This window comes from Falco naumanni, chromosome 1, assembly GCF_017639655.2.
Source record: "Falco naumanni isolate bFalNau1 chromosome 1, bFalNau1.pat, whole genome shotgun sequence".
Taxonomy (NCBI): Eukaryota; Metazoa; Chordata; class Aves; order Falconiformes; family Falconidae; genus Falco; species Falco naumanni.
The window spans coordinates 119,729,975-119,757,755 of record NC_054054.1 but is presented as its reverse complement, the minus strand read 5'-3'; the positions used below and the strand labels follow the sequence as shown (position 1 = coordinate 119,757,755).

At 51.7% G+C, this 27,781-nt stretch overlaps 2 protein-coding genes across 4 annotated transcripts in view; one reads left to right on the top strand and one right to left on the bottom strand.

Moving 5' to 3' along the window:
• HID1 (HID1 domain containing) overlaps positions 1-5,929 on the bottom strand; it is a 31,879-nt gene extending 25,950 nt beyond the window's left edge. For 2 of the 3 annotated variants that reach the window (XM_040581738.1, XM_040581739.1), the window contains exon 1: positions 5,666-5,929. In XM_040581738.1, the coding sequence (XP_040437672.1) occupies positions 5,666-5,731 (66 nt within the window). In that variant the 5' untranslated portion in view covers positions 5,732-5,929. Of the gene's footprint in view, positions 1-950; positions 1,052-5,665 lie in introns of those variants that run through there. The other variant, XM_040581740.1, reaches the window with a different exon arrangement.
• A 2,888-nt stretch (positions 5,930-8,817) lies between these two features.
• On the top strand, positions 8,818-27,477 carry CDR2L (cerebellar degeneration related protein 2 like). The gene is made up of 5 exons (XM_040581737.1): positions 8,818-9,286; positions 21,774-21,886; positions 23,247-23,395; positions 24,324-24,488; positions 26,318-27,477. Exons 1-5 carry the CDS (start codon positions 9,208-9,210, stop codon positions 27,201-27,203), a joined length of 1,392 nt encoding a protein of 463 aa, XP_040437671.1. The 5' UTR covers positions 8,818-9,207; the 3' UTR covers positions 27,204-27,477.
• The last annotated feature ends 304 nt before the right edge of the window (positions 27,478-27,781 follow it).

The window sequence follows — 27,781 nt, the reverse complement described above, 5'->3', positions numbered from 1 at the left end:
TATGCTCCTCAAAAAGAGCCAAGTCCTTGGAAATCCAGTCTATGTAATGCATGAAACATCCTACACTTTTTACAGCCCCTTTCAAGCCATGTACCACAACTGCATGTATAATTGCCACATGTACCTACTGGCTGCCTGCCACAGCCACTCCCACCGACAACAGTGAGCAGCAATTGCTGCTAATTGGACATCATGCATAAATAATGGCTTCACTCTCCTGTAGAGGGGAGGCAGAAAACCATTTCCCTCCGGCAGGCACAGATCCTTTTACCTCCCACTAGCCTGAGGCCTCCTCAGAGGTTGAACACAGCTGCTATTTTACAGATGGTAACACAACAGCCAAGATGAATTGAAGAACACTGTCTCCTGACTAAAATTACATGCAGGTAGAAAAGCGTAGCAGCAATTACCCAAGCTGCAACGTTGGATGCTGCAGCCACATAATGTTACGGCTGCCATCTTGGCAAGCAGATTACACTAAACCACCATTTTTTTCATTTTTAATAGCTGCAGCAAGTGAGCTCCTCTTCAACAGATGGCATCCCACGTACAATCCTGGGACATGGATTCAGTACTGAGTCACGTCCCTGCAGCCCCCCTGTTTTAATTAACAGTCTGGCATCAGGAAACTACTTGATCCACATAATACTCATCTCCTTGACAGAACGTTACTGGATGTTTTTAAACTGACCGTGTTCTGCAAACGGCATCATCTCTAGGGATCTAAATATCCATTTCCTCACACTGAGCTCACCCAACAGCCTGTATCTAGCTCACAGAGAAGGGAAATACATAGACCTAGAACAGTCCTGTTCACCAGCACCGCATATCTTCATTTGGAAATGTCAAGATTTAGTTACAAGTGTTGGTACTGCACATGCTGCAGTACAAATCCCACAGCACCACAGCTAGCCTTGACAGTGCTTTAACCAGAAGAGCTGAATCCTCACCAGCAATGCTGTCATCTGGGGCCACTTCAGATCCTCCAGATCTGCACAAATGTCTCTTCTTTTAGGGAGGAAGCTGCAGCACAGGTTAAAAAAAAAAAAAATATATCCTGATGTTGCTCCAGCACAGTGCAGACAACCAGCACTGCACCAGTAGTGCAATGAGAATGAGAACTTCGTTGCTGGAAGAATCAAGGGATCAGTAGTCCAGCTCTACTCTGGAAACACATCTGGAGTGCAAAGGGAGCTCCTGACCCTCCATGCACCCCACCACAGAGGCTGCTGAAGTTATAGAGCTGGCAGGAAGAGATGCTGCTGCCTGCTCCAAGCTCTCCACGCCAAAAGGATGACTGTAGCACAGAGTGGCTGCTAAGAACACAGCAGGCAGAGCCGAGGTGATGTGACATCTCAGAGTGGGCAAGGAGGGAGACTTTTGCCTTCCAGTTCACCTGAACAAGATGTAAAGACCTCCCACCTGCATGTTGGCCACGCAAAGGTGGAACCAGTCCTACTGGACACCTCCAGCCTTCATTCCCCAATAGTTATAAATGCTGGGTTTCGGGTTCTGTAAAGAAAACCAACCACACACTGTAAGAGTCAGAAAAGGAAGATGCTTGGATTGCAAACATCTTGCCAGTTACCGATCAGAGAATCACAGCCCTGAACAGGCAATCCCCAGGCAAACAGGATACCTCACAGGAAACAGGAAAACAGTGGAGCTGACCGTGTCCTATAAACAGGAAAAGGTCCCAAGGCACAGCCTCCCCCCATTTGTTACTGTCCCCAGCCTGACACTTAGCACCACCTTCACTTTCTCTTTCAGATACAATCCCCCACAAACTCTGGCAGGGTGAGTGTTTGCATCCTCCTCCCAACTAAGAGCTCTCTGCACTTACACCTTTGTATCAAATGCCCATTCTCAACAATTCCTCTAACAGGTCCCTACTGGAGGGCTGTCAAACTAATTCCAAGGTTGCTGCAAACCATCAGCAAAGAATCAAGGGGGCAAGCAGCCACTAGTCTCACTCACTGTATTCTCTTTTTGCTTCTTGCCAACACACCAACTGAGCATCCCACCAGGCAAGGTGGCAAGGTGTTTGGGGCAGGGATTCTCCTTTTTCTGGGACTCTACAGCAAAGCAGGTCCCTTGTCCCTGACCAGGGTTTCTAGGCAGCACTACACAAGCTCAGAGAATATGCAACAGTAGCATGCTCCTTTCCACCCCAAATGAGGCAAAACTAGTCACCAGAGCGCCATTCATGCAGCACTTGATTGACCTCTAGGAGATCAGGCAACCCTGCAGAGCTAGCAGATTACTTTGAGGCAACTCACACACCTTTCTACCACCTGTTTGTGAGCCACTGTGCAAACGGAATGTCTGAGGACAATTTTATTCAAAACATTAGTTACTAGCACGATTTCATGTCTGCTGCCAAGGACAACAGCTCCACACAGATTTCAGAGCAATAGTAAATTTTTCTATAGGAACTTTGCAGTCAGCAGTGCACAAATCAAGGAGAAACTCCAGGAGTCTGCTACCAGTTCTCCACTCCCACAGCAGAGAGAGTGTTGCAAAGGAAACTGGAAAATGGGATTTGTAGAAGTCTGGCAGGGAAAGCCTAGGACAACAGTCAGCTGTGTGCAGTATTAGTTACAGCTTTGCTTTTAAGACAACTTTGCTTTTCATCAGCCCGAGACACCCAGACACTTGAGTCAAGTTTGACTACTGTCAGAGAGAGACTACCTGAAACAGACATCTCTCCCTCTCTCCAAGTGCAAGATGTACTTGTATTGGGCTCAAATTAACAGCCTGTTGTACTGCTGCATTGCCACATCAGGGATAAAGGAAGGACAGGAGTTTGTCCCTTGTTTGATCCTTCCTGTCTCTCTAAAAGCAGAGGCATAGCTAGCACTAAAATCTGACAAACTGGTTCCCAAGATCAAAATTTCTTATCTTCCAGTCAGTTGCTTGCAGGAACCATTTAATCACAAACTGGTTGAGTAAAGAAAACCAGTTTCACCAGCAGTTAAGACTCCCAGCTTCAGTTCCCTGCTCTGCCACTGATTAGTTGTCATACTCACAATCTATGTTTCCCTTCACGTGTTAAATGCACAGTGTTTTTATGGGTAACTCAGGAGGGCTCACACATTCAAATAAAACACACCTGTTTAATTATTAAAAGAATGTACCCTATCAATTTAAAGGCATGCACTGTAATGTAATATCTATGTATCATATAAAAATCCCGAAGCCCATTTCTCCATGTATGATTACAAATATACACCTGTAGAATAAGCTAATTCCTTCCTTCTGGTATTACTGCCCTTTTTTAACTCCTGAAGTCATTCTGAAGTAATTTTTCTTTTTTAATGCTCTAACACCTTCAGAGCTTCTCTTGGCAATTAAAAAAAAAAATCAATTAAGTCAATTTCATTTGCGTCCAGGCTCAGTTCATCTTTCAAGTTCTGGGCTCCACGTGTACTACAAGCATTCAAGTGCTGTTTATCTAATGTTTCTTTAAATGTTCATACAGGAATGCTCGTATTTTTAATTAACAAAAGCCTGGGGATTATAAGAACTTATTTTGAGACAAATTTAACTTTAGCGACAGCTCTGAACCTTCACCAGTGAGCGAGTAGTGCTTTCTGCTCAACTGCTTCCTTCCATCAGAGCCTTAGGAAACACCACACAGTGCATTACTAAGCTCACTGTTTCCTGTTACAGATCATTTGATGGAAATCTATTTGTCCAGCTACCTAATGCCAGAGGAGATGGCTGCAAAAAAGGAGATACACTGCTGAAGGCGCAAAACATATTTTGAGCTAATAGCTTCAAAGGATTTGACTCTGTCCATTATTGCAGCCTGGTTTTGAATCTAAAGCCTCACGGACTAGGAGGTTACGTGGAGGTTGCTGCTGGTATGAGCTCAGAAGGCTCCAGGAGAATCCAGTCACGCATCCTGCACAAGCAAACACCAGTGCCCTTCTACAGTATGTAAATATGGGAGCGCCAACACCCCACCCTTTTTCCACATGGCAGTTAGTCTCACCTAGGCCACAAAGACATTAAATTAATCCAGCCGAGAATGAAGCTTTTTCTGCTTCCTTTACTCGGGGCCCCAGCGAACGTTCTTTCATTGCACACATCAATAAACCAGGGGAGGGGACTGCTCTCTTCTTGGCTGGTGATACCAAGGATTGCCTCAGACAGGATTTTCTTTGTGAACAGCAGACTAAGAAGATCCCTATAGGCTTGATTTCCCCCCCGCAATCTCCCTTTATAAGCATGTTTCTCAGTGGAAGAAGGACAGCCCAAAGCTGAAAGCACTCTGAACTATGTGGGATCCAGAAAAGACTTTGGAAGAATCCCTTAAAACATTACTTCATCTGCTTCTCTTTTTGCCTAGGGATGTTGCAGCACATCCACAATCTGAGGTTTTTAAGAACACATTCACAAAAGTCATTCCCGAGCAATGCAGATAGAAGTGATACTGCTTTAGAAAGTATAAGCACTGTTTCTCAAAGGCTCTTCCAACGTTACCGTCTAAGATTTATTTCCCAGTCCTAGCCTTCAGCTCTTGAGTTTTCGCAGATTTTCCCCTATTACCCTTTACCCCTTTGCATCCATACCCTTTTCTGAATTCATTCCCCACCATTAAACATCTTTCTGCCATCATCCCCAGGTTTTCTCAGCAGCTAGTTACTGCCTCACCGCCAAAGGTGGATCATTAACAGCAATTCTCCATTGCAGCTCAGAAGAACCTGATGTGATTTCTCAACTAACAAAATCCCTCTGCTCCTTAGAAGAACAGTCGACCGATTTTCTGCCAGCGCGCTGCTGCTACTGGGCTCTCAATTTAATTGCTCCCAGGACATGCGCAACATCTGTAGACCTCCAGGCAACCACCCCTCCTATCCACAGTCCTGACACACGTAATTCCTCCTCCTGTACAGCCTGCAGAAATCAAGCACTACCTCACAGGTCACAGATGGAAGCTGCTTCTGCTGCAAAGAGCTCTCCCAACAGCCTGGCTGGCCAACAGCCCTTTCAATCCTCTAATACCCCAAAAGATGGCAAGGTTCTCCATCAGTTGTTCGGGGGGTGGGGAAGAGATACGGGAAAGGAGGCACCGGCAAACCTTGCGGTGATGTAAAGCTGCAGCTGAAACCGCTGGGAGCCGCGGACATCGCTCACGGCAGCAGCGTCTCGCTCTGCTTAGCAAAGCGCAAGATGTCAGAGGCGGCGGCGCCGTGACACCGGCCGGGCGCTGCCAGGGCTGGCGGCTGCCCCCGCACCGGCTGCGGCCCGAGGGGGCACCGGAGTCCCTCGGCACACCGGCGGCACGGCCGATGGCACCGGCTGGCCCAGCCCCCGCCGCCTCCCCAGCCTCGGGGCACGGCCTCACGCCCTGCGGACCACAGCCGGCCACGGCTGAAGCCCCCGGCGGCGGCGCCGCCACCGCCGCCCCGAGCACCCGCCGGCCCCCTCCCCAGAGCCGGGCTGCGGGGACAGCGGCCCGGCCGCCCCCTTCCCTCAGCACCGGGGGTGTCTCGGGGCAGGGCCCGGCGGAGAGGGGCCTGCCAGCCCGCCCCGGCTGCCCCTCAGCGTCCCCGGCCCCCACAGAGCCGGGGCAGGCCGCGCCTGAGGGCGGGCGGGCGGCTCCCGACATGGCGGCCCCCCCCTCAGCTCACCCACCGCCCGACATGGCGGCCCTCACCTGGGTCTTGGTGGTGAGCTGGATCACCGCCTTCCTGAAGTTGAGCTTGGAGTCGGCGCTGCCCATGGTGCGGCCCGGCGGGGCTGCGGCCCGCCAAGCGCCGGGCAGAGCTGTCCCCTCACGCCACCGCTGCCGCCTCCCCTCCTCGGGCCGCCGGCGCCGCCATGCCCCTTCCCCGCGCCGGCGGCTCTCCCTGCCGGCCTGCCTCCCTCCTGTCAAACCCGGCCTCGCCGGCCCCGGCCCTCCTCCTCCTCCTGCCGCGGCCCTTCCTCCGCCCACGGCCGCCGCTCCTCCTCCGCCGGCCCCGCCGCCCGCCCTCCATCCCGCCCCGCCGCCACCTTCCTCCTCCTCCTCCATCCCCATCTCCACCTGCCGCCCCTTCCCCACCTCGCCCCTTCCCTCTCACCTTCCGCCAGGCCGCCCCTGCCCTCCCCACTCCACCGCCACCTTCCTCCTCCTCCTCCATCCCCATCCCCGCCTGCCGCCCGTTCCCCCTCACTCTGCCCACACCTCACTCCCCCATGGCCGTACTCCCCCTGCACCCTTCCTTGTCGCCCCTCTCCCTGAGGGCCCACCGCAGAGCATGGCTTCCCTCAGGTTGCCGTCCTCCAGCCCTTCGCTCTCTCCTCTGGCCTGGGCTCCCTCTTGCCTTCCCTGACAGCCCCCTCCTGTGCTCCCCTGACCTTTGCCTTCTCCCCCCATCACCTTACCCTGCCACCATCTTGCCCCCTTTTCCCCCCCGCTCTGCCCACAGCCTGCGTCCCCTGAAGCCCCTTCGCTCGGCTACTCTCCGGCACAAGCCCCATGACAGCTCCATCTAGCCACCGCTGGAGAGCCCGGCCACCTGGCCTTGAACCCAGGTAGCCCGGAGGGGTGGTGGGACTCTGGCCTTTCCCTACTCCTAGGTCAGCCCAAGGGCCAGGAGCCAGCAGGATTTAACCAGTACTCTGTGCAAGCACCTGGTAACAAGCTCCTTGCATGTGGTGGCCCATTAACCCTAACGAAGCTCTACCCACCTGTGAGGAGAGGATGTTTTATAACTCTGGGGACTGAGAATTCAGGATTTGGCCTTCACTAAGCACCTCAAAGCAGCTGTTTGAGGCAATTCAGTGTTGCCTTTGAAGCTGTCTCACTGTTTTCCTGCGCTGAGCAGCTCTGTGAAACGCAAGCAGGTCTTTTTGGTGTTGTTGAGTTGCATTCCACACGCTCAGCTCTGCAAACCTCCTTTCTTCAGAGGAAATGAGGTAATCCTGATCATTTCGCCAAAGAAAAGCAATGTGCTGACTCCCCAGCTGGGGCAGGCTGTGGGAATTCTCATTTGTTCGCATATAACCTCTACAGAAATCACCAATGTTTGATTATATCAAGTGACAGGTCAGATCTGAGACATTCTTGTAAAATCTACAGGAAAAAAATATTTTCACAAAATCATGTCACCAGGTTGCTGCTGCCAAACAGGCTAGGGCTTTGCATCTAATCACTCACTCACTGTGGCTACACTACACAGATAAATGATAATAATTTATGTTAGGGACAGAATACCTTTCACAGGCAATTCTTTTTCACAATTAATAGAATAGCTCAGCTGGAAGAAACCTACAGTGATCATCTAGCCCAACTGCCTGACCACTTCAGGGCTGACCAAAAGTTAAAGCATGTTATTATGGACAAATGTCTCTTCCAACACTGACAGGCATGAGAAAATTAAGGTTCTTCCCTGCCCCCATTTCTATAATAAAACTGCTCAGAAAAAGATCTAGGAGCCAGTCAGACATGGCTTTCTTCCAGATATACCAAAAGTGCTTGATTATCTTTGCTGAGTTACAAACACCATGTTCTTCTAGGAGACTCCTCCATCCTGGTCTGCAATGACATTAAGGCAGAAGGCTTTCCAGGCAGGCACTGAATTTTGGAAATATGTAGATGGTTATAGAGAGGTCTATGAGGAGAGAAGAGGAGAGGAACCGTCTACGTTTCTCTTATTCCCTGCTTTATCTCTCTCCTCTACTGCTGTATGAGAGAGCTGAGCACCAGCCATTGCTTTAATCACCCAGGGGCTCTCAGCTGCCTGTCACTGCTGGATTGGATAGAGTTTTCTGACACAGATCCCATCTTTTCTGGATGCACAGTCTGCTGCTCTTGCGTAAACATCTTATATTGCCTTTTCTGTAGGCACCACTGCAAGGTAATGCAATCAAGCGTAAATCCAGGGAGTTTCATTGCACAGAAGGCAAAAAAACCTCAACCCACCATCTAAACCCACTGTCACATGACTTAATTTGGACCTTTGATTCTCTGATGGATTCCAGGGCTGACAAGGATAAATAAACCCCCTTGGACCAATCTCCACTCTAGCAAGTAGGAGAAAGATGACCTTCTCTAACCCTCATTCCCTTAAGCTGCAAAGCGAGTACCAGAATCCCAAGTCTTTTCTGAACTTGTATGTCACAGACATCTCCTCAGGACTCTACAAATCCTCATTTCCCTCAATTTTAAGCTCCTTCCACTCTTCAGAAAGACATGAGAGTTTGTCCTCAAAAGTAAGAGAGCATCAGAAGCACCAATTTCTCATCAAGGGGCAAATCAGAGAGAACAGAATTGGAGGCAGAGCTAAGGAAGACACAGCACTGAGGTGATGCTATGGGGCTGTTGGTGTGGGGCTTCCCCCTCCACAGCCCCAGCTAGAGAGCTTGGAAACACCCTCATCTTGAAGAGCAACCCATCCAAACCCACCAGGGCAGAGAAGGCACCGACATCCCCACTGAAGGGTCCTGAGACTCGCCCAAGGTCACCCAGAAGCCCATGGTAAGGCCAGGACACCCTCTGCATCCCAGCCAGCGCTGGAGCGAGCCCTGCTCCTGGCTGACCTCCCCAGGGGTGCTTGGACCCAGCTGGAGGCATCACGGCAGGGGGGCTGCAGGTCATCCCCACCTTGCCCACCCCAAACCCCGCTGCCTGTAGCCCCCTGCCCGCCCTGCTGCGGGTCATCCCCACCTTGCCCACCCCAAACCCCGCTGCCTGTAGCCCCCTGCCCGCCCCGCTGCCCGCGGCAGGGCTGGGCGAAGCGGAGGAGGAGGAGGAGGAGGAGGAGGCGGAGGCGGCCGGCCTCTTCTCGCCTCCCCCTTCCCTCTCGCCGGGTTTCCTTGCAGCATTTCCATGCTAGAGGTCTCCACCGAGCTGCGGATTGAGGATCTGTCTGGCTGCGCCGGGCCCTCTTCCTTCCTTTGTGCATCCCCCCGCACCGTGCAAGCCGTGCCCCCCCGCCCCGGCCGCCACGTTCCCGCTGCATCCCCCCTCCCGAGCCTCCCCCGGCCCTGGCGGCAGGAGGAAGCCGCCCCCCCGGGCAGGCAGAGCCCGGGCAGCGGCGAGGCGCTGGGTGCCACGTCGTGCCACCCCCCTTCCCGGCCCGGCCGGGGCATCGAGGCCGCATCCCCGCCCACATCCCCGCCCGCATCCCCGCATCCATCCCCGCTCCGCATTTTCGGCGGCGGCGGGGTCCCCTGTGGCGGATGCTGCGCGTCTCCCCGGGCCGCTGGTGCTAAATGCTGAGCGCCGACAGGATGGAGGAGTTTCAGAGCGAGGAAGAGGAGCCCTGGTACGACCAGCAGGACCTGGAGCAGGGTAAGGATGGGAGCACCCAGCAAGCTGCCAGGGATGGTGGGCCAGGGGGATGCGGGGGCAGGAAAAGGGGTAAATCCCAGGTACGGGAGGGTGGGATACCTTCTCTCAAGACTCATATTTCCTTGGCAAAGCCACCGCCTCATCCTGCAGCAGCAGCTCCGTGGAAATCTCAGCTCTGCTGCTCCAAGCCGCTGTCCTGGCGGTGGGAAGTTTAAACCCGACGGCTAGAGGCAGGGAAGCCCAGATTTATCCTGAGCATCAGCGGGGTCAAAAATTCGGTGATCCACAAGGAAGCTGGTTCCCCAGAAAACTTACTGCAGGCAGAATCACACACGGGTAGTTATGACATTGCTTTCTTCTCAGAGCAGTTGCAGGTAGAGTTAGCAGGCACACTAGTTAGAAATCAATACATTGGAAATAATGTGTCGCTAAGCTGAGGATGCTGAAAGTGTCTCTCAAAAGCTTTTGCTGTCCAAGCCCAAATCCAAAGGGACCTTCAGTTTCTAAGTCACCTAATTATTTCTGGAGATTTTACCAATCAGCCATGAGAGCAGGAGAAATTGAGAAGGAGGGGAAAAAAAAATCAAGGCCAAGTTTCAAAGAGCAAAAATAACCTTGTTGGAATTATAAACACACATTTGTGTAGTTTGTTTTGAAGTATCTGTACCTGTATTTGCACTAGTTCTATGTAATGTTTATCCTAAGGCTGGACAGTTGGCAGCTGTGGGTATTTGGGGCTTCTTTTTTATTTTATTTTGCTTATCTTAATATTTTGAGTTAACACGCAGTAAGTAAATAATTGGAAGAAGTTCTGTTTCAGCCAGTGGCCCAGGAATGAACTGAACTTTGTCAACACATAGCGGAAAAATCATTCCTACCTAAATACAGTACCCCTCGGCCGCCTCGCACTATAGGTACGGAACAGTTACATAGCCAGCTGACTGTCAGCAGGGACGTATGGTCCAGCTGCAGCGCCTCTACCCACCGTAGTTCCAGCACATTATGTCACGATTTAAAGTTTACACAACTTCAGCTGCAGGGCAGAGGCCCAGCAAGGAATGATAACCAGCCCCCCAAGGGATTGTTGCAGCTGGGGTTTAACCCCAATTTCTCAGTTAACAGGAAGTATCGACCGCAGGGTACTGGCCCTGGTTCTTTGAAACACAACGCTCAAATTAACCCGGGGCAGAGCATGGAGATGGAGCTATCAGCTGAATAAACAGTGCAGCCTTTGAATGCTCAGAAATTCACATTTCTGGGTGACGTCTTCCCATGGCTCACAAGGGGCCTGGGCACTGGTCCAGGGGCAGGACACAGGCTGAGGAACAGCAGAACTACAGATGAATATAAGGAGTGTTGAACAACGTGGGACCAATTGATTTTTAGCCTAACGCTGTCCCTGGTGTCAGGTTCATGAGTCAGCACTGGCACCGTACAACTGGCTCGCAGCAATAAAACCACCTTCCCACTGCAGGCCAGGTTCCTAGCTCTGTCCCGGCAGTGTAAATGCAGAATAACTGCCTTCAGATAATGGATTGATGTTGGGGATGGACTCCACCTCTGAGCACATGCAGGACACAGACCCAAAACAAAGCCCAGCTGCGGGGTTTGCAGCCTCCTGTATGAATGGGGGCTGCACCAGCTCGCACAAACTCAGAAGGAGAGATGGGGAAGGCTTTAACTAAAATCAGCCAACTGGAAAGGTCCTACGGGGTAATTACAACCGTAATTAATTTGCATGATGCACAAAGCATCATGAAGGACAGTGCTAGACTTTGTCCACATACACTGCGCCTTTGCATTACAGTGTGGCAGTATCTGGAGGTCTTTGGTGACAGCAATAGCTGTGAAGCTGTTGGTTTAGAAATGAGGGGTGGAGGCACAGTGCAAGACATCCAGTGTAGCACGATTGTGAGGCGGTTGTGGGCCAGCATTACTAAGAGGATCGGCATGCCAACAGGCCAGGGTCGCACAGAAACCCACGCCTGGCAGCAGCGCCAGGACGGCGGAGGACAAAACCATAGGCTTAAAGACTGTTCCTTAGGAGTGAGGGGTGGGAGAAGCAAGAAACAACCCAAGCTAGGAGAGCAGAGAAGGTTCTTCTGGTTGCTGGGCCTTTGTCGTCATTTCACAGCATCATCAAATATTTATTACATTTACATCCAAAACTGTTTGCTAAGCAACAGATGGCTTAACTGGGAGCTCTGTGATGATTATGTTAATTAACCATTTTAGCACCACAGAGGAAACCATGCCTCCAGCTCCACTCTGAGTACCTGTTACTTTCCTCCTCACCCCCCCACAGGGGGTGAACTTGCTGAAGTTAACTAATTTTTTCAAGAAGATAAAACCCCAATTGCTCTTTTTTCCCCTGAAGCGCCCCTTCCAGCCTCATTCAAATGAAGCTGATGCCTTTCAGACTCCTTTACCTGTTTCCTAGCATGCTGTAAGCCTCTGTGGCTTTGTACCAAGACATTGTACCTCCAGACATTGAACCAAGATGCCTTAGTATACAGAAGCAGAGACTCAAATCCCAGCCGGCATACTTAGCAGTGACATGGAAACAGTAGTGGCGTCCTCTGAGGTGTTTCATTCTTATGATATTCCCTCTGAGAAGGCTTTCTGATTTGAAGGTGTTAAAAATGGAGCAGTGATTGCTTGGTAGCATGGCTTTGCTTATGGCCAGGCTTCCTAAGCACGAGTACATGTCAGTGCTGCTTTGGTTCAAGCCACAGTCTCACCTTCCATGGGCTGGGGAATCTGTGCCCCTAAGTGTTAAAACCAGAGTACAGTGATGGTGAACCTTTTTCCAGCCATTGAGAACTGATGATGTGGCCAGAGTTGCATCATCCCCTGTGCGCAGGGTGTACATCCAGCCAGACCCTGAGAGAATGAATGAACTAAAATTAGAGACTCTGAGCTGGGGATAAGTGGGGACACCTTTTCTGTTCATCAGAAGCATTTGTGTTCAGAACGGCTGCATGCCAGCTTAATCACATCTGGATCCAAACAGAGCAGAGAGCAAACCCAGCAGCTATCTCTGCCAGCCACTTCCAGCCTTCACCTCCCCTACAGCGATCTCCCAAGGCAAGTCCTTGCAATCACTCCGCTGCATTCCCTGATCTTCCCAGCCTCCCGGCCTCCCTGCCAGCATTCAGGTCTAAGCCAAAGAGCAGGGCGCAGTTGAAGAGGAGAGCTCTCAAAGCCACCCTTGCAATCTGGAGCCTAAATACAGCCTAAGTGCTGGGGTGATTCCTGCGGTGTAAATAAAACGGCCTTGCACTGCTCTGAGTTAGGCAGCAGCAAAAGTAGTACAAGAACCAGCACATCATCTCATTGCCACTGCAGGACTGGTAGTCCTCTCCTCCTGGGCAGCCATAGAAACTTTTGGGCCAACCCATCTGCAATGCAGGCTTAGGACTTTACGGCTGTAACCTCTAAAGGTCTCCAGATTTAAGGATCTTATTTTAATTCCTCCTTTTCCTGCCAAGCATCTGATCTCTTGCATGCTAAGAAGGAAAACGACACAAGGTGCTGAGCTTGCACCACTCCAAACTCATCCGTTAAGACACAGGGTCACCAGTGCTCCAGTGACCTGCTCCTGACTTTGAGGTAAACCCAGGGGATCAGTGCTGGGATTTCTGCATCACCCAGCCTGCGTGGGGTGGCCCATGGAACTGCAACTCACGGTGGGCTTTGCCCAAAGGATTCACTGCACTGGGGAGCAGGTGGTACCGCGAATTCTGTCCCTCATGATGCACTTATCCCAGCATCCAGCTCCGGGGAGAAGCCACGCAGCCTGCCTGTCCTTCAGGAGCGCAGTGGTTAACTCGCTGTCCTTCCTCCCCAGCGGCAAGCCAGGAGGACAGAGTTTTGCCTGCAGTAGCTGAGCCACTTACTTATTTAGCAGTGCAGTACAGCAGGTCACCTATGGCAGCGGAAAGTTTTCAGCGACTAATTGCTGAGCTGCTTGGGAATGGTAAGAGGGACTAGAAAAGTCACAGGAGACAAGAAAATAAGATGACATTTAGGTTAGTCTGAGGAAGGGATGAAAGCCACCAAATTGGGGCGGGGGGAAGGAAAAAAATAATATATGTATTTTCCTAGAATAATATTTCCCCTGTTATGTGAAGACAGCAAGAAAAAGGGGCGTAAGAGAGCCCCACACAGCAACTTCCAGGATCTCCCTCCTAATCTGTTCCAGAAGCTCCTTTCTGTATCCGCCGACCCCCAGGCACATACTTCCAGCTGTGGGAGGGAGCGGAATCAGAGGAGCTGCTGGGCGAAGAAAAGGAGAGGCAAAAGGAAAATTGGCAAAATAAATCAGAGTTTTCCATATCTCCCATCCTGAAACAATCAGCTAACAGTGGCATTTCTCCTTGGCAAGGCCATGTGCAAAGGATTTACGGTCCGAGCCCTGAAGGACTTTCCCCCACCGCAGCCCTGCGCCCAGGGACCGGGAGCCAAGGCACCAGCCGCTAACACCCTGCACAGGGAGCCTGGCCCCCCACCCCCACCCTTTCCCAATCCTCTTCCTTTTCTCCTGTGCCAGCCAGCGCTGGATGGTGACCGAGCAGATGCATTGACTCAGTGTGACAGTCAGGAACCGCTCAGAGCTGTGACAGCACCAGAGTCTGCTCCTGCTCCTGCTCACGCATGGCTTGCTGACTCCCGCACACACTCCACCTTCACTAAAAGGCTTTTCCCAGAGCAGCACGGTGGTATATTCCCACCTCACCTAACTCCAATAGATCTGTGTGCTCACACCAAACGCATCACTAGGGCTTCCAAAGTTTCTGCTTAAGGTGCTCAAACATACTTATGTGGGCCAAGAATTTAGGGAAGTATCCCCAATACAAAATACCCTGAAGGAGTGAGACCAGATGTTACACAACTGCCAGTCTTTGCACAGCTGGGAATTTTAAAATGATTGTATGTTAGAGTTTGTACTTTGTCTTTTCTTCCATGCGCATTTAACAAACAGTTGTAGACCTTCTCTCCAAAAGGTGACAGTTCTTTTCATGGTTTAAACAGCCTGCTCCTCTGCAGCCTTCTGGGAAGCCACTCTAGTTTATCCCATGTGCAGCACAGCTGCCCTGGCACCACTCAGTTAACTGGTCTCCTCCCTGAAGAACTCAGTCCTTCAAGCGTGTGGTATCCAGATTCCTGATGACCTCTTCCAATTACGCAGCTGCAGCGATGGCAGTGGGAGCTAGGACATTATTATGCTGTCCTCCAAGTTTTCTTGGCCTGCAAGCAAGTGTTGAGTTTTGGGAAGACATGCTAGACTGGGAGGCGGTGGCTGAGCGCTGGTCTCTGCAGGAAGAGGCAGAGCAAGGAGCAGTGCAGTGCATCCCCCTGAGCATCAGTCTCTGCAGCAGAGCTGCTTCAGGAACACTGGTTTTGGTGTTGGGCTCCTGAAAGAGGCATTGCCCTGCACGCTGCCCAGGACTAGTGAGGGACATAAATAACACCATGTTGAGAGTACATCAAGTATTTCATCGCTCCCTCTCCTTGCAAACTCAGACTGGAAGGCTACAGCACTGTGTTCTTCCTGCGTAGCTCCACAAGTGGCACTGATCACTCACCTGAGGTCAGGACCTCTTGCTACATGGGCAGCATCTCCAGCCAGTACCAAGAGTCAGGCACAAGGCAGCTGGGCTGTGTGTGAGGTGCTCCTCGAGGCACAGGGCTTCAGAGCACTTCCCAGCAGTGGATGGGAAGGGAGCAGTAACAGGGCAGCAGCGTGCAAGATGATACACTTTAAAGCCGAGCAGAGGGGGTGCCAGAGAAGAGGTGTGTGGGTTTTTAGTGTTGCTGCAGAGGGTCAGGCTGTTTTCTGCATTTAGCTTTAACACATGACTGTGGAAGATGGATATTCTCTGTACCTACATGCCTCTGGCCCATGAGAGGTAGCAAACAGGAGTAACCAGCAGCCGCAGTGCTGGCAGTGATCTTGGGGGATGCTGCAGCTGCAGGTGACAGTTGTGCTGGAACTTGGCTGCTCCCTGAGAGACCACACCACTCAGGATCAGTGGTCCTGTCTGCCCCCCGCCCCCCCCCCCCAGCAAGAAGGCAGCAAGGACAGCAGGGCTGGCTGGCAACGGCTCAGGGTAGGAGAATACATTGTATGAGCATGAGCAGGGCTGGAGAGCTGACATGGTTGGGGCAGCCCATTGCTGTGGGCACTGTTCCCTGACACATGACCTGTCCTTCACAGGTTGCCTTTGCTTGGGGCTCTGCACATGCACAGTACTGTGGTGCAGCAGCAGCAGACATGTAAAGTCTCCCTGATGCTCATCCTCCTTGTTCATCCCGGGTCAGTTAACAACCTCCTGCCCAAAAACACACAGGGGAGATGAGATTGCCACATGGCAGCAATCCACGTTTCTGTGTCTTTACCTTTAAAAGAGTAAAAGCCTCTATTCACGGTTCTCTGCGTCCCAACATAATTAATTAGTCAGAGCTTTGCTGCCCGGAGGAGGAGTGCACACAGGAAAGCACTGGCTTCCTTTCTCCCTCCTTTTTCCTCGCTGCTTCTCCTCAAGAACTCCACTTGTATGTGTTTATTTAGGACGCTTTCTGATCCAGGTGCACTAGGAAAGCCTCCAAGCCACCAGTCACCGAGCCCTTTGAAACTGTTTTAGCCTACAAGGCAAACACAGGCACTGAGGCTGTTTAGATAAGAGAACATCAGGGAAAGACGCAGATGGGGCCCCAACCATGGTCTAATAACATACTTTGTGTTATCATGCTCTAACAACTTGGCAAAATGCACATTGATTGCTGTGGGCACAGGGACAGGACTGCTTGAATGTGTTTGAATAGGCACATACAGCTTCTAAGCAGAGGTAACCATCCTAGGTCTCAAACGTCAACATACAGGAGAGGCTTTGGGGCACGGAACGGTAAGAGAGCAGAAAGAAAAGGCGAGTATCAATTAAGTCAAAAAAGCCTGACGAGCATCAGAGAAGAATGAAAGAAGAGCTGATAGAAAGGAAATGCTGCATAGGACTGAAAAATACAGAAGGCAAGGAAGGGAGCAGCAGGGGCTGAGGAGGCTGGAGGGTTTCCCTGCAGCACAGCACATTACAGACATCGCAGCCCTCAGCCCCTTGTCGGAGTTTTCCACTCCTTGGTGGTGCCAATTTTGCTCAGGGGACCAGAGACAGCACAGAGGGAGCTGCTCTCGTTGCACTGTGCTTGCCTCGACCCCCCGCAAACTACCTCTCTCTGCCACCACCTGAGCTCCCACCCTACCAGGGACACTTGCAAAGCCAAAGGCAGCCCAGGTATACATAACAGATTACACAAGAGAAAGAAAAGGAAGAAAAAAGCAATCAAGAAATCCAGCAAATCTCATTAGGCTAACAGAAATGCCTGTGTGACCAACGTCAGCCCAGCTAGAACCAGTTTGAAATGAGGAGAGGAAGAGGGAGGAGGTGGCTGTACTGCCAGGGGCTTCACACACCCCCTTTGCCTGCTCTCACCCAGCCCTGCCAGAGGCATCTTCCCCCCCTTGCCGCATTAGGCTGCTCCACAGAGCGAGCCCTGCCTTTGTGGTATACCCGATTCCACCAAAATGGCAGGTCTCCACGAAAAATAGACAGAACGTCAAGTGCAAAGCTGAACTGGGTAGCAATGTTCGAGTTATGCCAGTGTAAAAGGGATGGAGAATCCACGCCTCAGCAGTAACACTGGTGGCTCTCTGAAAACTCTGCCTAGCCATGGGAAACACTATCATCTGTGGAATGGGCATGTTGAAAAGGCTTTTCCAGGTTGCTTGTGAGATGCTGTCAGATGGCAGTTGCTTCTCTGCATCCCAGCACTTTCCATTGCAAAGGCTTACAAGGGCTAAGTACATGGATTGCCTCCACCACCCATCACAGAGCAGCAGTAAGTGATATACTAAAGCCAATATTCATTATAATATACCCAGATAACACAATCTCCTGCAATAAGAAGAAAAATAAATGAGGAGCAAGTACACCCTACCCTCCAGTAAACCAGCATAACATCATTTATTTAGATTTTGAAAGGAATAATTGCACCTACCCTTGACTCTAAATACCCATGTGTAATGGAGCAGACAGCAAATGCAATTAAATTAAACGTCAACAGCATTAAACATCAGTTCTTAACTCTCAACCTACCCCATCCATCAGCTAACAAGCACACTGGAGTTCCTCCAGAGACCTCCACACCAGAGCTCTGATAGCTGCTCCTCTCCGCCCTTTAGCAGGTGAATTCATCATCTGCAGCAGCAGGAGAGGAGCAGCCCTTTCCACAGCCCCACCTTTAGGAAGGGACCACAAGTAATTCCTTCGTGGCTGCTTAGCTGAAAAGGACCTGCGGATACATGTGCCAGAAACCCCTGCCTTTTGGCACAACAAGCCAAAGGACTTCTGTCACCCCCTGCAAGCCTGCCTGTCTTGCAGGATGGGGACAGGGCTGGTGTATTTAAAGGTGAGGAGCAAAGGACAGCATCCCTCACCTGCACTCGGAGCAGCGGGCACGTTCTCTCACAGCCTAAATGCATGAATCCCGCTATCCAAGAGGGACGACAGGGGAAAGCCCATAGCAGCTGCTCCAGATGGTGGCTTCTTCCAGAAAGCCGTATTTATGAGGACCAACCGAACAGCTACTGGATCACCATCGTGCCGAGAGCAGCCGAAAACTCCTCTGCTTGACATTAGGCTTACACTCCCCCAAAGGCACAACCAGGAGATGCTGGGGGGAGAAAACCCCTTCAGAGAGCAGCTATGACAAAAAGTGCTCTGCCCAGACAGATGCAGGCCAGCACTGAGAAGGCAGAAACAGCTCCGAATCCTCTTTGGACCTCATTGCAAGCTGCTGCGAAGGCTGAGCCGGCTGGGGAAGCGCCCAGCTCCACAGCAGCTCCAAGCAGAGCACATCTGCCTGTGCCAGCATTTCCACAAGATGCTGCAGCAGGGCAATACCCTGCAGGTTGTTCATCAGCCTCTTTCAGTCAAAGACAACCTGCTATAGCTTTTGGATGAGGATTATTTTTTTTTTCAAGTTTCCTCAGTGACACAGAGCTAGCAGAATTAGCGCTGGGCTAATGGAGATGATCTCCGCAGCTCCAGACAGCTGCCTCCTTGATGAGCTGCCCAGCGATGCTCCCCTGTACCAAGCACTGCTCGTGTTCAACTCTCGCTCCCTTCCCACCATATGGTCTCTCTTCTCCTCTCCTCCCTCTTTGCTCAGGCGCCTTTCCCACAGAAGCTTGCAGGGAGATGCAGCCTCCATCCCTCCCTCTGCTTTGCTCCATGCACAGCTCTTTGTTTGGGGACACAGGGTGTCTCCTTGGCCGGTGTTAATTAGAAGGGTCACGTCAGCGCTTGCAGTGCTGAGAGCCAGAGGGCACCGAGCTGGTGCTGCCCAGGAGAGTTTGCATCTGCAATCCCCTCCCAAATCGGATTTGGGCAACACCAAGACATCCATTTTTTAAAGCTGAATGCTGGCCTTTTCTCGGTGGTGCTCTTGGCGCAGGCATGCTGCAGAGGGATCGGGCACATCGAGAGGACACGAAGCACAGCCGCTCCCCTCCACTTTATTTCTCTTTCTGCATCGAGAGGGGAGGGGGAAGGGAGGCATCAGCATATCTGCTAAATTAGGGCAAGTCATACAGCACTGGCTGGCTGATCTGATAGTGGAGAAGCAAAGAGGAATACAAAAAACTGTAGGGAAACCAGAGTGCTATGCAGGGGGAATCCCCAAATTCCCAAGTAGTTCCTTTTCTCCCCAAACAACTTACTGAAATTTCACATTCAGCCTCAGGTTTCTGAGGTCTCCAAGGAGGGGAGCCGTGTGCTCCCCCAGCCCATGCAGAGCCACAATTAGTGCAAAGATCGAGAGAGATCTGGTTTAAAGACAACATTAATGCACTTCCACACAGCATCCCCTCCCTCCCCGCAGTCCCACAGCCTGGGAGAGACCAACAGGTGGGGAAGAGGACTTGGGCACAAGGCAGGTGGATGAGACAGGATTACCGAGGATGCTTTGGCTGGCTGGCGGGCAGAAAGTGAGTGAGTGTGTGCATGACGATGGCTGAGGCAGTTAAAAGACACTGAAAGAATCAATTCCCCCATGTCCTTCAAGCCTGGAGTCTCTCAGGCCCTTATGCTCAAAATGGAAACGAAGAATCAATTTCCTCCTCAGAGCTCAGCCCCATTCTTTCCTCTTTCCCACTTGTCCCCAAACGCTGCTCATTTCCCCCATTAAATTATTGCTGACAGAGCCCCTTAAATTACAATGCAGGATCTTGCACTGGCTAATCCACTTAACTCAACCCCAGCTGATTAAATTGGATGCCATATGGTGGGAGAGCACTGGTGTAATCCGCAGGGACGGGGACACACTTGCCTCATTACCTGGAGCACGGCATGGAGCCCTCTAGCTACACGCCTCTGTGCTGGGGTCCTGCTTACTGCAAGGGATGCGATTTACAGGGTGCCGGTCTCCAGCAAGGCTCTGGCAAGGTGACGATGCCATTAAATACAGCCCCAAGCTGCTTAAAGGCACAAATTGTCCTCCCTCTCTGCTGGCATCTGGCTGTTCCCCTGTCCCCAACTGGCGTAGCAAACGCTCAGTCTCCCAAGGGCACTTTGGAAACTGGGGAAATTGGGTGCTTGGAAAAAAAAAGAAAAAATAAATAAATAGGTGGAGGAAGTCTGTCCATAGGGAAACGTGCCAATATCTTGATTACACTGATAGCTGCAATCGTAGCCCTCAGACCAGGTCACTGTGCAATGATGAGGATTGTAATTAAAAAGGTCACAGCCTAGAATAACACCCTGCAATGCAGGCCACAGCTGGAGAGAACATTTCCATGGTAAAGGGGAGATTTGAGGACACACTGAGCAGCTGCTGGCTGGACATCTGGGGAGCCAGCCTTCCAGCATCCCTGGAGCCACACGGAAAGAAACACGGCCACCACCCAAAAACTAGTAACACAGCGGCACTTCCCACAGTGCAGCGTTATCCATCAGGAAAGCCCCATCCCAAGCACTGACAGCAGGAATAGCGCTCCTCCCAGCGAGCACTGGTGTCCGAGAGGTCAATGGGAGCCTAGTGCTGTGATGTGCCACTTAAAGTGTGAGAGATCAGTGATTTTCCCAGGGCCGGAATACACCGTAAGCAACCTGGTGCCCCTTCTTCTGGTCTTAGTGACCAGATATCCCTCTTTCCCAATCAACTGTATGGCCAAATCAGTCACTGGAAGAAATTATAGCTGCTCTCAGCCCCGGCAGAGCCTTTGCAAAACACATCCTTAGTGGCAGACTGGAGAGGAGCATTACAACGAGCTGAGAAAATGCCAGGGCAGGAGACCCAGGTCGCCTCGCACACTACAGGATCGCCACTCCTTAATTATCTAAACCTGCATGAGAACCATACCAGAGAGAGAAAGAGAAATGAAACAGGTCCTGATGCGTGTTCTTATCTTTTTGAAGATTTAAGGCCAGATTTTCAGTCTGCCCCTGTAAGGGCTACAAACTCATCTCTAAAAGCACCAGGAAAACCAGAAACCCTCATGTTCATAGCAGGTCAGGCTTTAAGATGACAGCCCATTCCTGGGAAAGCCAAGGGCTGCTATCAGAGCCGGCTGTACCACCCCAGGCCCACGAGCAGCAACACCTGATGTGCTCAGGCTTTGGCCAGTGCAGGACTCACAGGGTCCTGGGGCTTTTTCCTTACCCAGGAGGCAGCCCCAGTATTTTAAACCAACTACACTGTCAATGTCGATTTTCCCCGCAGTTCTCCTAAAGTCCAACTACTTCAGTAGCTTCCTAAGGGCGTTTAGAGGTGGCAGAGAGTCAACACAAAGCGGTTTCTCCTCACCTTGGAGCAGCCCCAAGGAAAAAGCCACAAACCCGGCGACGCGGTGCTGCCCGGATGGCAGATGTGCAAGGTGCTTCCAGCCCCCTCGGGCCACGCATGGTTTTATTACTCGTGTCAGTCTATTAGCGGGTGATGGATGGAGGCTGACAGGGGAGGCAAGGCACAACCTTCGTTAGAGATAATAATATAATTTACACAGCATCCCCAGGGTCCCACGGGGCTTTGCCTTGCTCTTGTTCCGATGGATGCTGAGCCCCTTTCAGCCCAACAGGTCTTGGTGATAGGGGATGGAGATGCTGAGCACCTGCCACAGCCGAACCTCATGGGCCTGATTCTGGCTATGCAGTGTGCAGTGCGGTGCAGAAGGGTTATGCAGTCAGGTAGGCACCAAATCCTCATTGCGTGGAGGAGCTGCAGATAACCCAAGCTTGGCCTCCCCTGGCTCCTGCAGCCTGGCAAAAGAAAAGAGGCCAGATCCTGTATATCCCATAAGCGTACATCCATGTCAAAGCTTGTCAATACAACCAGTGCCATGCAAAATTGGCACGGTGGCATTTGGGGACCCCACCGCACCCACCCGTGGGGCTGCGGGAACTGCAGCAGCTTTTTCCCGTCTGCTTTTCAGACTTACATTTGGCCGCAGAGCTGGGGAAGACGCTGCTGGAGCGCAACAAAGAGCTGGAGGACTCCCTGCAGCAGATGTACGCCACCAATGAGGAGCAAGTGCAGGAAATCGAGGTAGGGACACGGCGGGGCCAGGGGTGGGGATGGGAGCTGCTCGGCCACCACTGTCACCTAAGGGCGATGATGATGGGGAAGAGGCGCTTCCACCAGTGCCAACAGCTCAGATGCCAGCAGAGAAGAAGGGATGTGCCGTGGGGCACAGGAGTTACAGTATCTTCTGGATGTGCCTGAAGCGGGATGGGGTAAGGTCTGGTCAAGATCATACCAGCCCCGGAGAGGGTCCCTTTCCCCCACTAACTGGTGTTTTCCCCTCTTCTCACATCCCTGCACTCCACCCAGCTGTGCACACCAGATTTTGGCACCAGGTTGCATCTGGGTCACATTTGGACTTTCCCTGCCCATCCGCCAGCCTTCACGCTCATTGCTCTGCTCTGCTGCAGCTTTCCCTTGATTCCAGTTATTTATAATCGCGTTTGTTCCCAGCTGGCCCCTCGGCACCCCCATAACACAGCCCCCTTTGTTAGAGGCATCAAATAGCTCTTTCTCCAAGGGCTGCAATCTAAACCACTGTTTCAGGCACCCTTTGGAATCAGGGCAGTTATTTCTAAGAGCCCACAGAACTGATCTTAAAAGCTTAAACCTGCTGTGCCAGGAGGGTTTTCATCCACTGGAAAACTTCTAGAGATCTGTGAATTAAAAAAGATTGGAACCCCCCTGATTTAAAAGGATGCAGGGCAGAGGAGGGCTGCAAGTTCACAAGAGCGAGATGTGATGGCTGCAGGGATCTGACAGCAGATGTCCAAGGAATCCACCAGATGGATTTAGCCACCCCCTACAGCAGCCCTTCAGAAGCAAGGCTGCTATAGGATTTGGGTCTGGTCCCAGCTAAGAGTGATCATCTGGGTAGATGCCCCTCTCCCAGTCTTTGCAGGATAAAATCTTGTGATGACAGGCTCACAGAAAGGGCTCTGTGAACACACAGAAATGGCAGGTCTCCTCACATTTCATGGACTCAGAGTTTTAGCCTGAATTCCCAAGGAAACGCAGCTTCTGCAATCGATCTGTCAGCCGATCCAGTAACCAACTGGCCAATTTCAGTCAGCTTTGGTGAGGGGTTGCAGTCCCAGGGATATCAACTTTCTTTGGGTACTGGGGATAAAAAAACAGCTGAATAGAGAGAGACTGAGGTTACTGCCCTTCACAGAGGGCAGGGGAAGCTCAATCATATTTTAGACACAAACCTATATAGAGTGGGCAGGGGTATGAATATTTCGACTGTGGAAGAAGCTTCAACCGGGCAGAGGATAAATCAGCCACAAAACATGTTCTCAGAGGAAGCAAAAGCTGTAGAAACAACCTGTGAAACAACCTGGACATTGGATGTGGAGTGTTTCTGTTTCACTTGTTCTTGCAGTACCTGACCAAGCAACTAGAGATGTTGCGGCAGATGAATGAGCAGCACGCAAAAGTCTACGAGCAGCTGGACCTGACAGCACGGGACCTGGAGCTAGCTAACCAGAAGCTTGTGCTTGAAAGCAAAACATCTCAACAGAAGATCCAATGGTACGGCCTCCCCTCCTCCCACTGCAGATAAAGAGATCTCCATCTCACCTTTCCCCTGCCCCAAAGCACAGCATGTCCTTGCTATTTAAGCCATTCTCTTATCAGTCGGGTTTTGCAGCTACTTACAACACGAGCTTTTTGCACCGATGCTGGTTGGCAGAGGTCAGCCACAGCACAGACACCCCTGGGACGAGGGCTGGATAAAAGAATGTCTGAAGCTGCCAGGAGAGAGGCATGGCAGCCTCTCCTCGGATGTGTTTCCTTGAAGAAGAGACACATAATCATATCAGGGAGGCCCCCAGCACGCAGCCCAGCAGCAACGCTAGGCACAGATCCAGCATCTAATGAAACCCTGGCTAGTCCACACTGAAACACTAGTTTATCCATAGTATTCCTTTCCTAAAACAAGCCTATGATTAAGGTCATGTCTGGAAACAACAGACCTTGCAATGCAGCACCTTCTGCAAATGACCGTGCAGTGGAGTTTCAGAGCAGAAAGTTTTACAAACTGCATTCACAGCTAGAACAAAACGAAATCTCTGCCTGGTCTCTCTGTGTTTATCTCTATGGGAGAAACAAGAGAGTAAATAGCTCACCTGCTTGCTTTTAGTGCAGAAATATTCCAGGGTAGTGCTTATGTCCCAGAGGTGACTGTTTCAGCCAACCAATTTGAGGACAGAGGGTCTCAAATTAGTACGATCCCTCGCCACTGTTTCAATCCCCCACCCTTTTCTACAAACGCCCCCATTCAAGAGCAACCACGCAGAGAAAGCCCCACCACTGCCCTGAAAAGCACTGTCATACTCCCAGGGCACGTGCTAGGAAGTGGAAGCACATCCCATAGACTGGCTTTCTCTGTAGGGAAAAAGCACCTTTAAAGGCCCTGTAGTGCCTGACTCCCCATCCGTGCTCCCTCCTCTCTCTGCAGCTTGACGGAAACGATCGAGGGGCTGCAGAACCAAGTGGAAGAGCTGCAGAAGCAGGTGGAGGAAATGCGGAGCTTGGAGCAGCTCCGCATTCGGCGGGAGAAGAGGGAACGGCGCCGAACCATCCACACCTTCCCCTGCCTTAAGGAGCTCTGCTCCAGCCCCAGGTACACAGCCTTGCCTTCAGCAACCCCTCCAACCTTCGCCGCCGCCTCCTCTGCCCGTGAACAGGGGATGCGGTGGGTGATGCCCTCTGGGTGTGCGCAAAAGTCCCCCCCCAACCCCCACAGGGATCTAGGCTCTGCATCAGAGCCTGGAACTCGGTGCTGGAGGTGGAGGGAGGACCTCCTGCCTGCCTGCCTAATCAGGTGGCGTTGGCAAAGCAGAGCCTTCGTGGGGCAGAGCCTCCTCCCTCGAATGGGGAGGCATAAGCTCTTTTTTCAGAGGGCAAGAATAGCCCCCCAGGAGGACCTGGACGCCTCACGCAGCTGCACTGCACCAGGCTGCAGGGGAGAGATGCTGTCTGGAGGGGCTGGGACTCTCCTGGCACGTTGGCAGGGAGCTGTGCAGGAAAACACGCCAGACAGGACGCATTGCTTGAGCTCTAGATAGTTCAAACCAGCCTCTCCCAGTACAGCCCACCCAGTAACACACCATGTGAAGAGGACCCTTACCTCGAGCTGCCCACGCAGCTTCCCTTCCTGATCCAGCACAGCCCATTTTCCCTTTGCAGCTCCCTCCCAGCATCTCCGGCTTCCTGAAACCAGTTGAGATGGTGCGTTTTGTCCTGTATGACTCCAGTACCACCACCCCTCCCCCCCCAGAGCACCAGTCACACACTGAGGTATGCCACGTGCTGCCGAATGCTGTACAAACACCTTCAGCACTATTGCACACTTGATCCTCCTTAAAACCCAGCCACTGTGTTAATTCACTGACCTCGCGAGGGCATTTCTTGCTCAGCTTTGTCCATAATAGAGGCTTCTTTAAATAGATAAGCGGTCGATAAACTTTGTTACTGAAAGCATCCTCTACCAGAGGATACGAACAAAAGACACTTTTACTGCAGCACCAACGGGGATGTTTATGAGGCCATAATCTAACCCCCAGCAAAATCCACTTAATGTCTCTGTGGTTCTTTTCCCCCCAGCCCCACTCTCCCCCTGGTGCCTCAGGACCTCCGTTCAGCTTGCAGCTCTGCAGTTGGCTCTGAAGGTCAGGCTGCCCTTCAGTAACTTGGAAATCTGTTCAATACCCACCACCACCAGCCATGCCTTCCAGGGGAGGCCACGGTGCTTGCTCTCTTCCAATCTGTTCTACCCAGATAGGATGCCATGGGCACTTCATTGAGGAGGAGGAAAATCTGATTTCCCTGACAGCAACGTCAGGGAAGGGGGAAGTGCTTATTATCACTTCCCAGGCAGCGAAGAAGAGACAACGCTGTCAAAAGTCTCTGTGTGCCTCCTTTGCTGTATAAATCTTCCCTCACCCTCTCTGGAGCATCTCCCAGACACAGGACAGCAGAGCCTGTGCTTCTGGTTTTTGGCTGGGTGGGGTTTGGGGTTGCTGGCAGATGCAGTGAGTAGTTGGGGAAGTCTGTGATGCAGTGAGTAGCTGATGACCTCTAGCAAGAAAAACTCGAAGCCTTCTACTTTCAGCTCAGACTGCTAGCACTTGACCGTTCATCCTTGCTTCACAGCGATGTTGATGGCTTGTCATTAACCAGATGAGTCTTTTACCTGTTAGGGTTTCATTTCCCTCCTGTCTTTCACCATTGTTACCAAATGAGGGTGCAGGTTCTCTGGAACAGGGTCCAGAAGAGCCGCAGCCACACCTTGTGGTCTCCTGGCACACAGGAGCAGATGTATCTCACTCCATGAGCTCATGTTTCCTCCTTTCTGGGCATCAGTGGAATTACTTACATGCCAAGACGACACAGGTCCCTCACGGACTGTCACTTGGTCAGACTCTCTCAAGGGTCTTTCTTCTCTTTCAGGTATGAGGATGCATTCCAGGTCCACAGCTCTTCCACAGAGTTCAACCAGAAGCCACTGGAGAGGGAAAATGAGCGCCTCCAAGCCATGGTGAACTCCCTGAGGTCCCAAGTCAACCAGGAGAAGCAGCGGAAGGAGAGGGTTGAGCGGGAGTACACCTCTGTTATTCAGGAGTACTCAGACCTCGAGCAGCGGGTGTGTGAGATGGAGAACTGCAAACTGCGCATCAAGGAACTGGAAGCAGAGCTCCTAGAGCTACAACAGATGAAACAGGTCAAAAAGTATTTGCTCAGCAGGGAAGACAACCTGTCCGAGGCCCTCCTTGAGCCACTGAATAACGCCCCAGAAGCAGACTACATTGACCTCTCCGAGGAGGAGGGAGGAAAAAGTCACGGGCCATCCATGACACCTTCCCCAAACCACCCTGTCCGGAAAAGTTGCAGTGACACAGCCCTCAATGCCATCGTGACCAAGGATGCTGTAAGCCGGCACGAGGGCAATTACACGCTGCACGCTAACAACGTGCGCAAACGGGGCATGTCCATCCTGAGGGAGGTGGACGAGCAGTATCATGCCTTGCTGGAGAAGTACGAAGAACTCCTGAGCAAATGCCGGCAGCACAAGGACAGTGTGCGCCACACAGGGGTCCAAACGTCCCGGCCCATCTCTCGCGACAGCTCCTTCAGAGACTTCCGAGGTGAGGGACACGAGTTGGAAGAGCGGAAAACCATGGAGAAGACCATCAGCAAACACGTGGAGGCCGTGGACAAGCGGCTGGAGCAGAGCCAGCCCGAGTACAAGGCTCTTTTTAAAGAGATCTTCTCCCGCATCCAGAAAACAAAAGCAGACATCAATGCCACAAAGGTGAAAAACAAGAGCAGCAAATGAGCCCTGCCTCTCCGCAACTCCCGCGTGCAATTCCGACAGCCCAGTCTTCTCTTCAGCCCCAAAAACGCCACGTGGCCCCTCTGCTTTGAAGGTTTGAGAGGTCTACGAGCAAGAAAACGTCACGGAGACTCAATTCACTTTTTTAAGCTTGGGCTCTGGACAACTCGTTGGGACAATTGTACATTGTAGTTAGAGGATTTCAGAAACTGTATGACGGATCTCTGCATGAGTTACTGCCGCTGCCAGACATCACAACAGCAACGTAAACCACACCACGAAGGAAAAAAAAAAAAGAAAAGCGATCACCTCCTCCACCCTTTTCAGCTTGTGTTACAGCCCGATTATCTGCAAGCAAAAGCCTGGATGTCCTCCAGCATCCTGCCGCAGCTGGAGCGCAGTGTTTCAGAGTAGAACAAAAAGCCATCGGAACTTCAGGGGCTGCTTCAGCACACCAGTCCAGCCCTCCACCTCGGTTTTATGGCTAAGAACCTACGCTTGTACCCAAAAGACTTCTGTCTACGCCTTCCCCTTCCCCAAAGGGCAGTACGTTCTTGCTATTTAAGCCATTCTCTTATGAG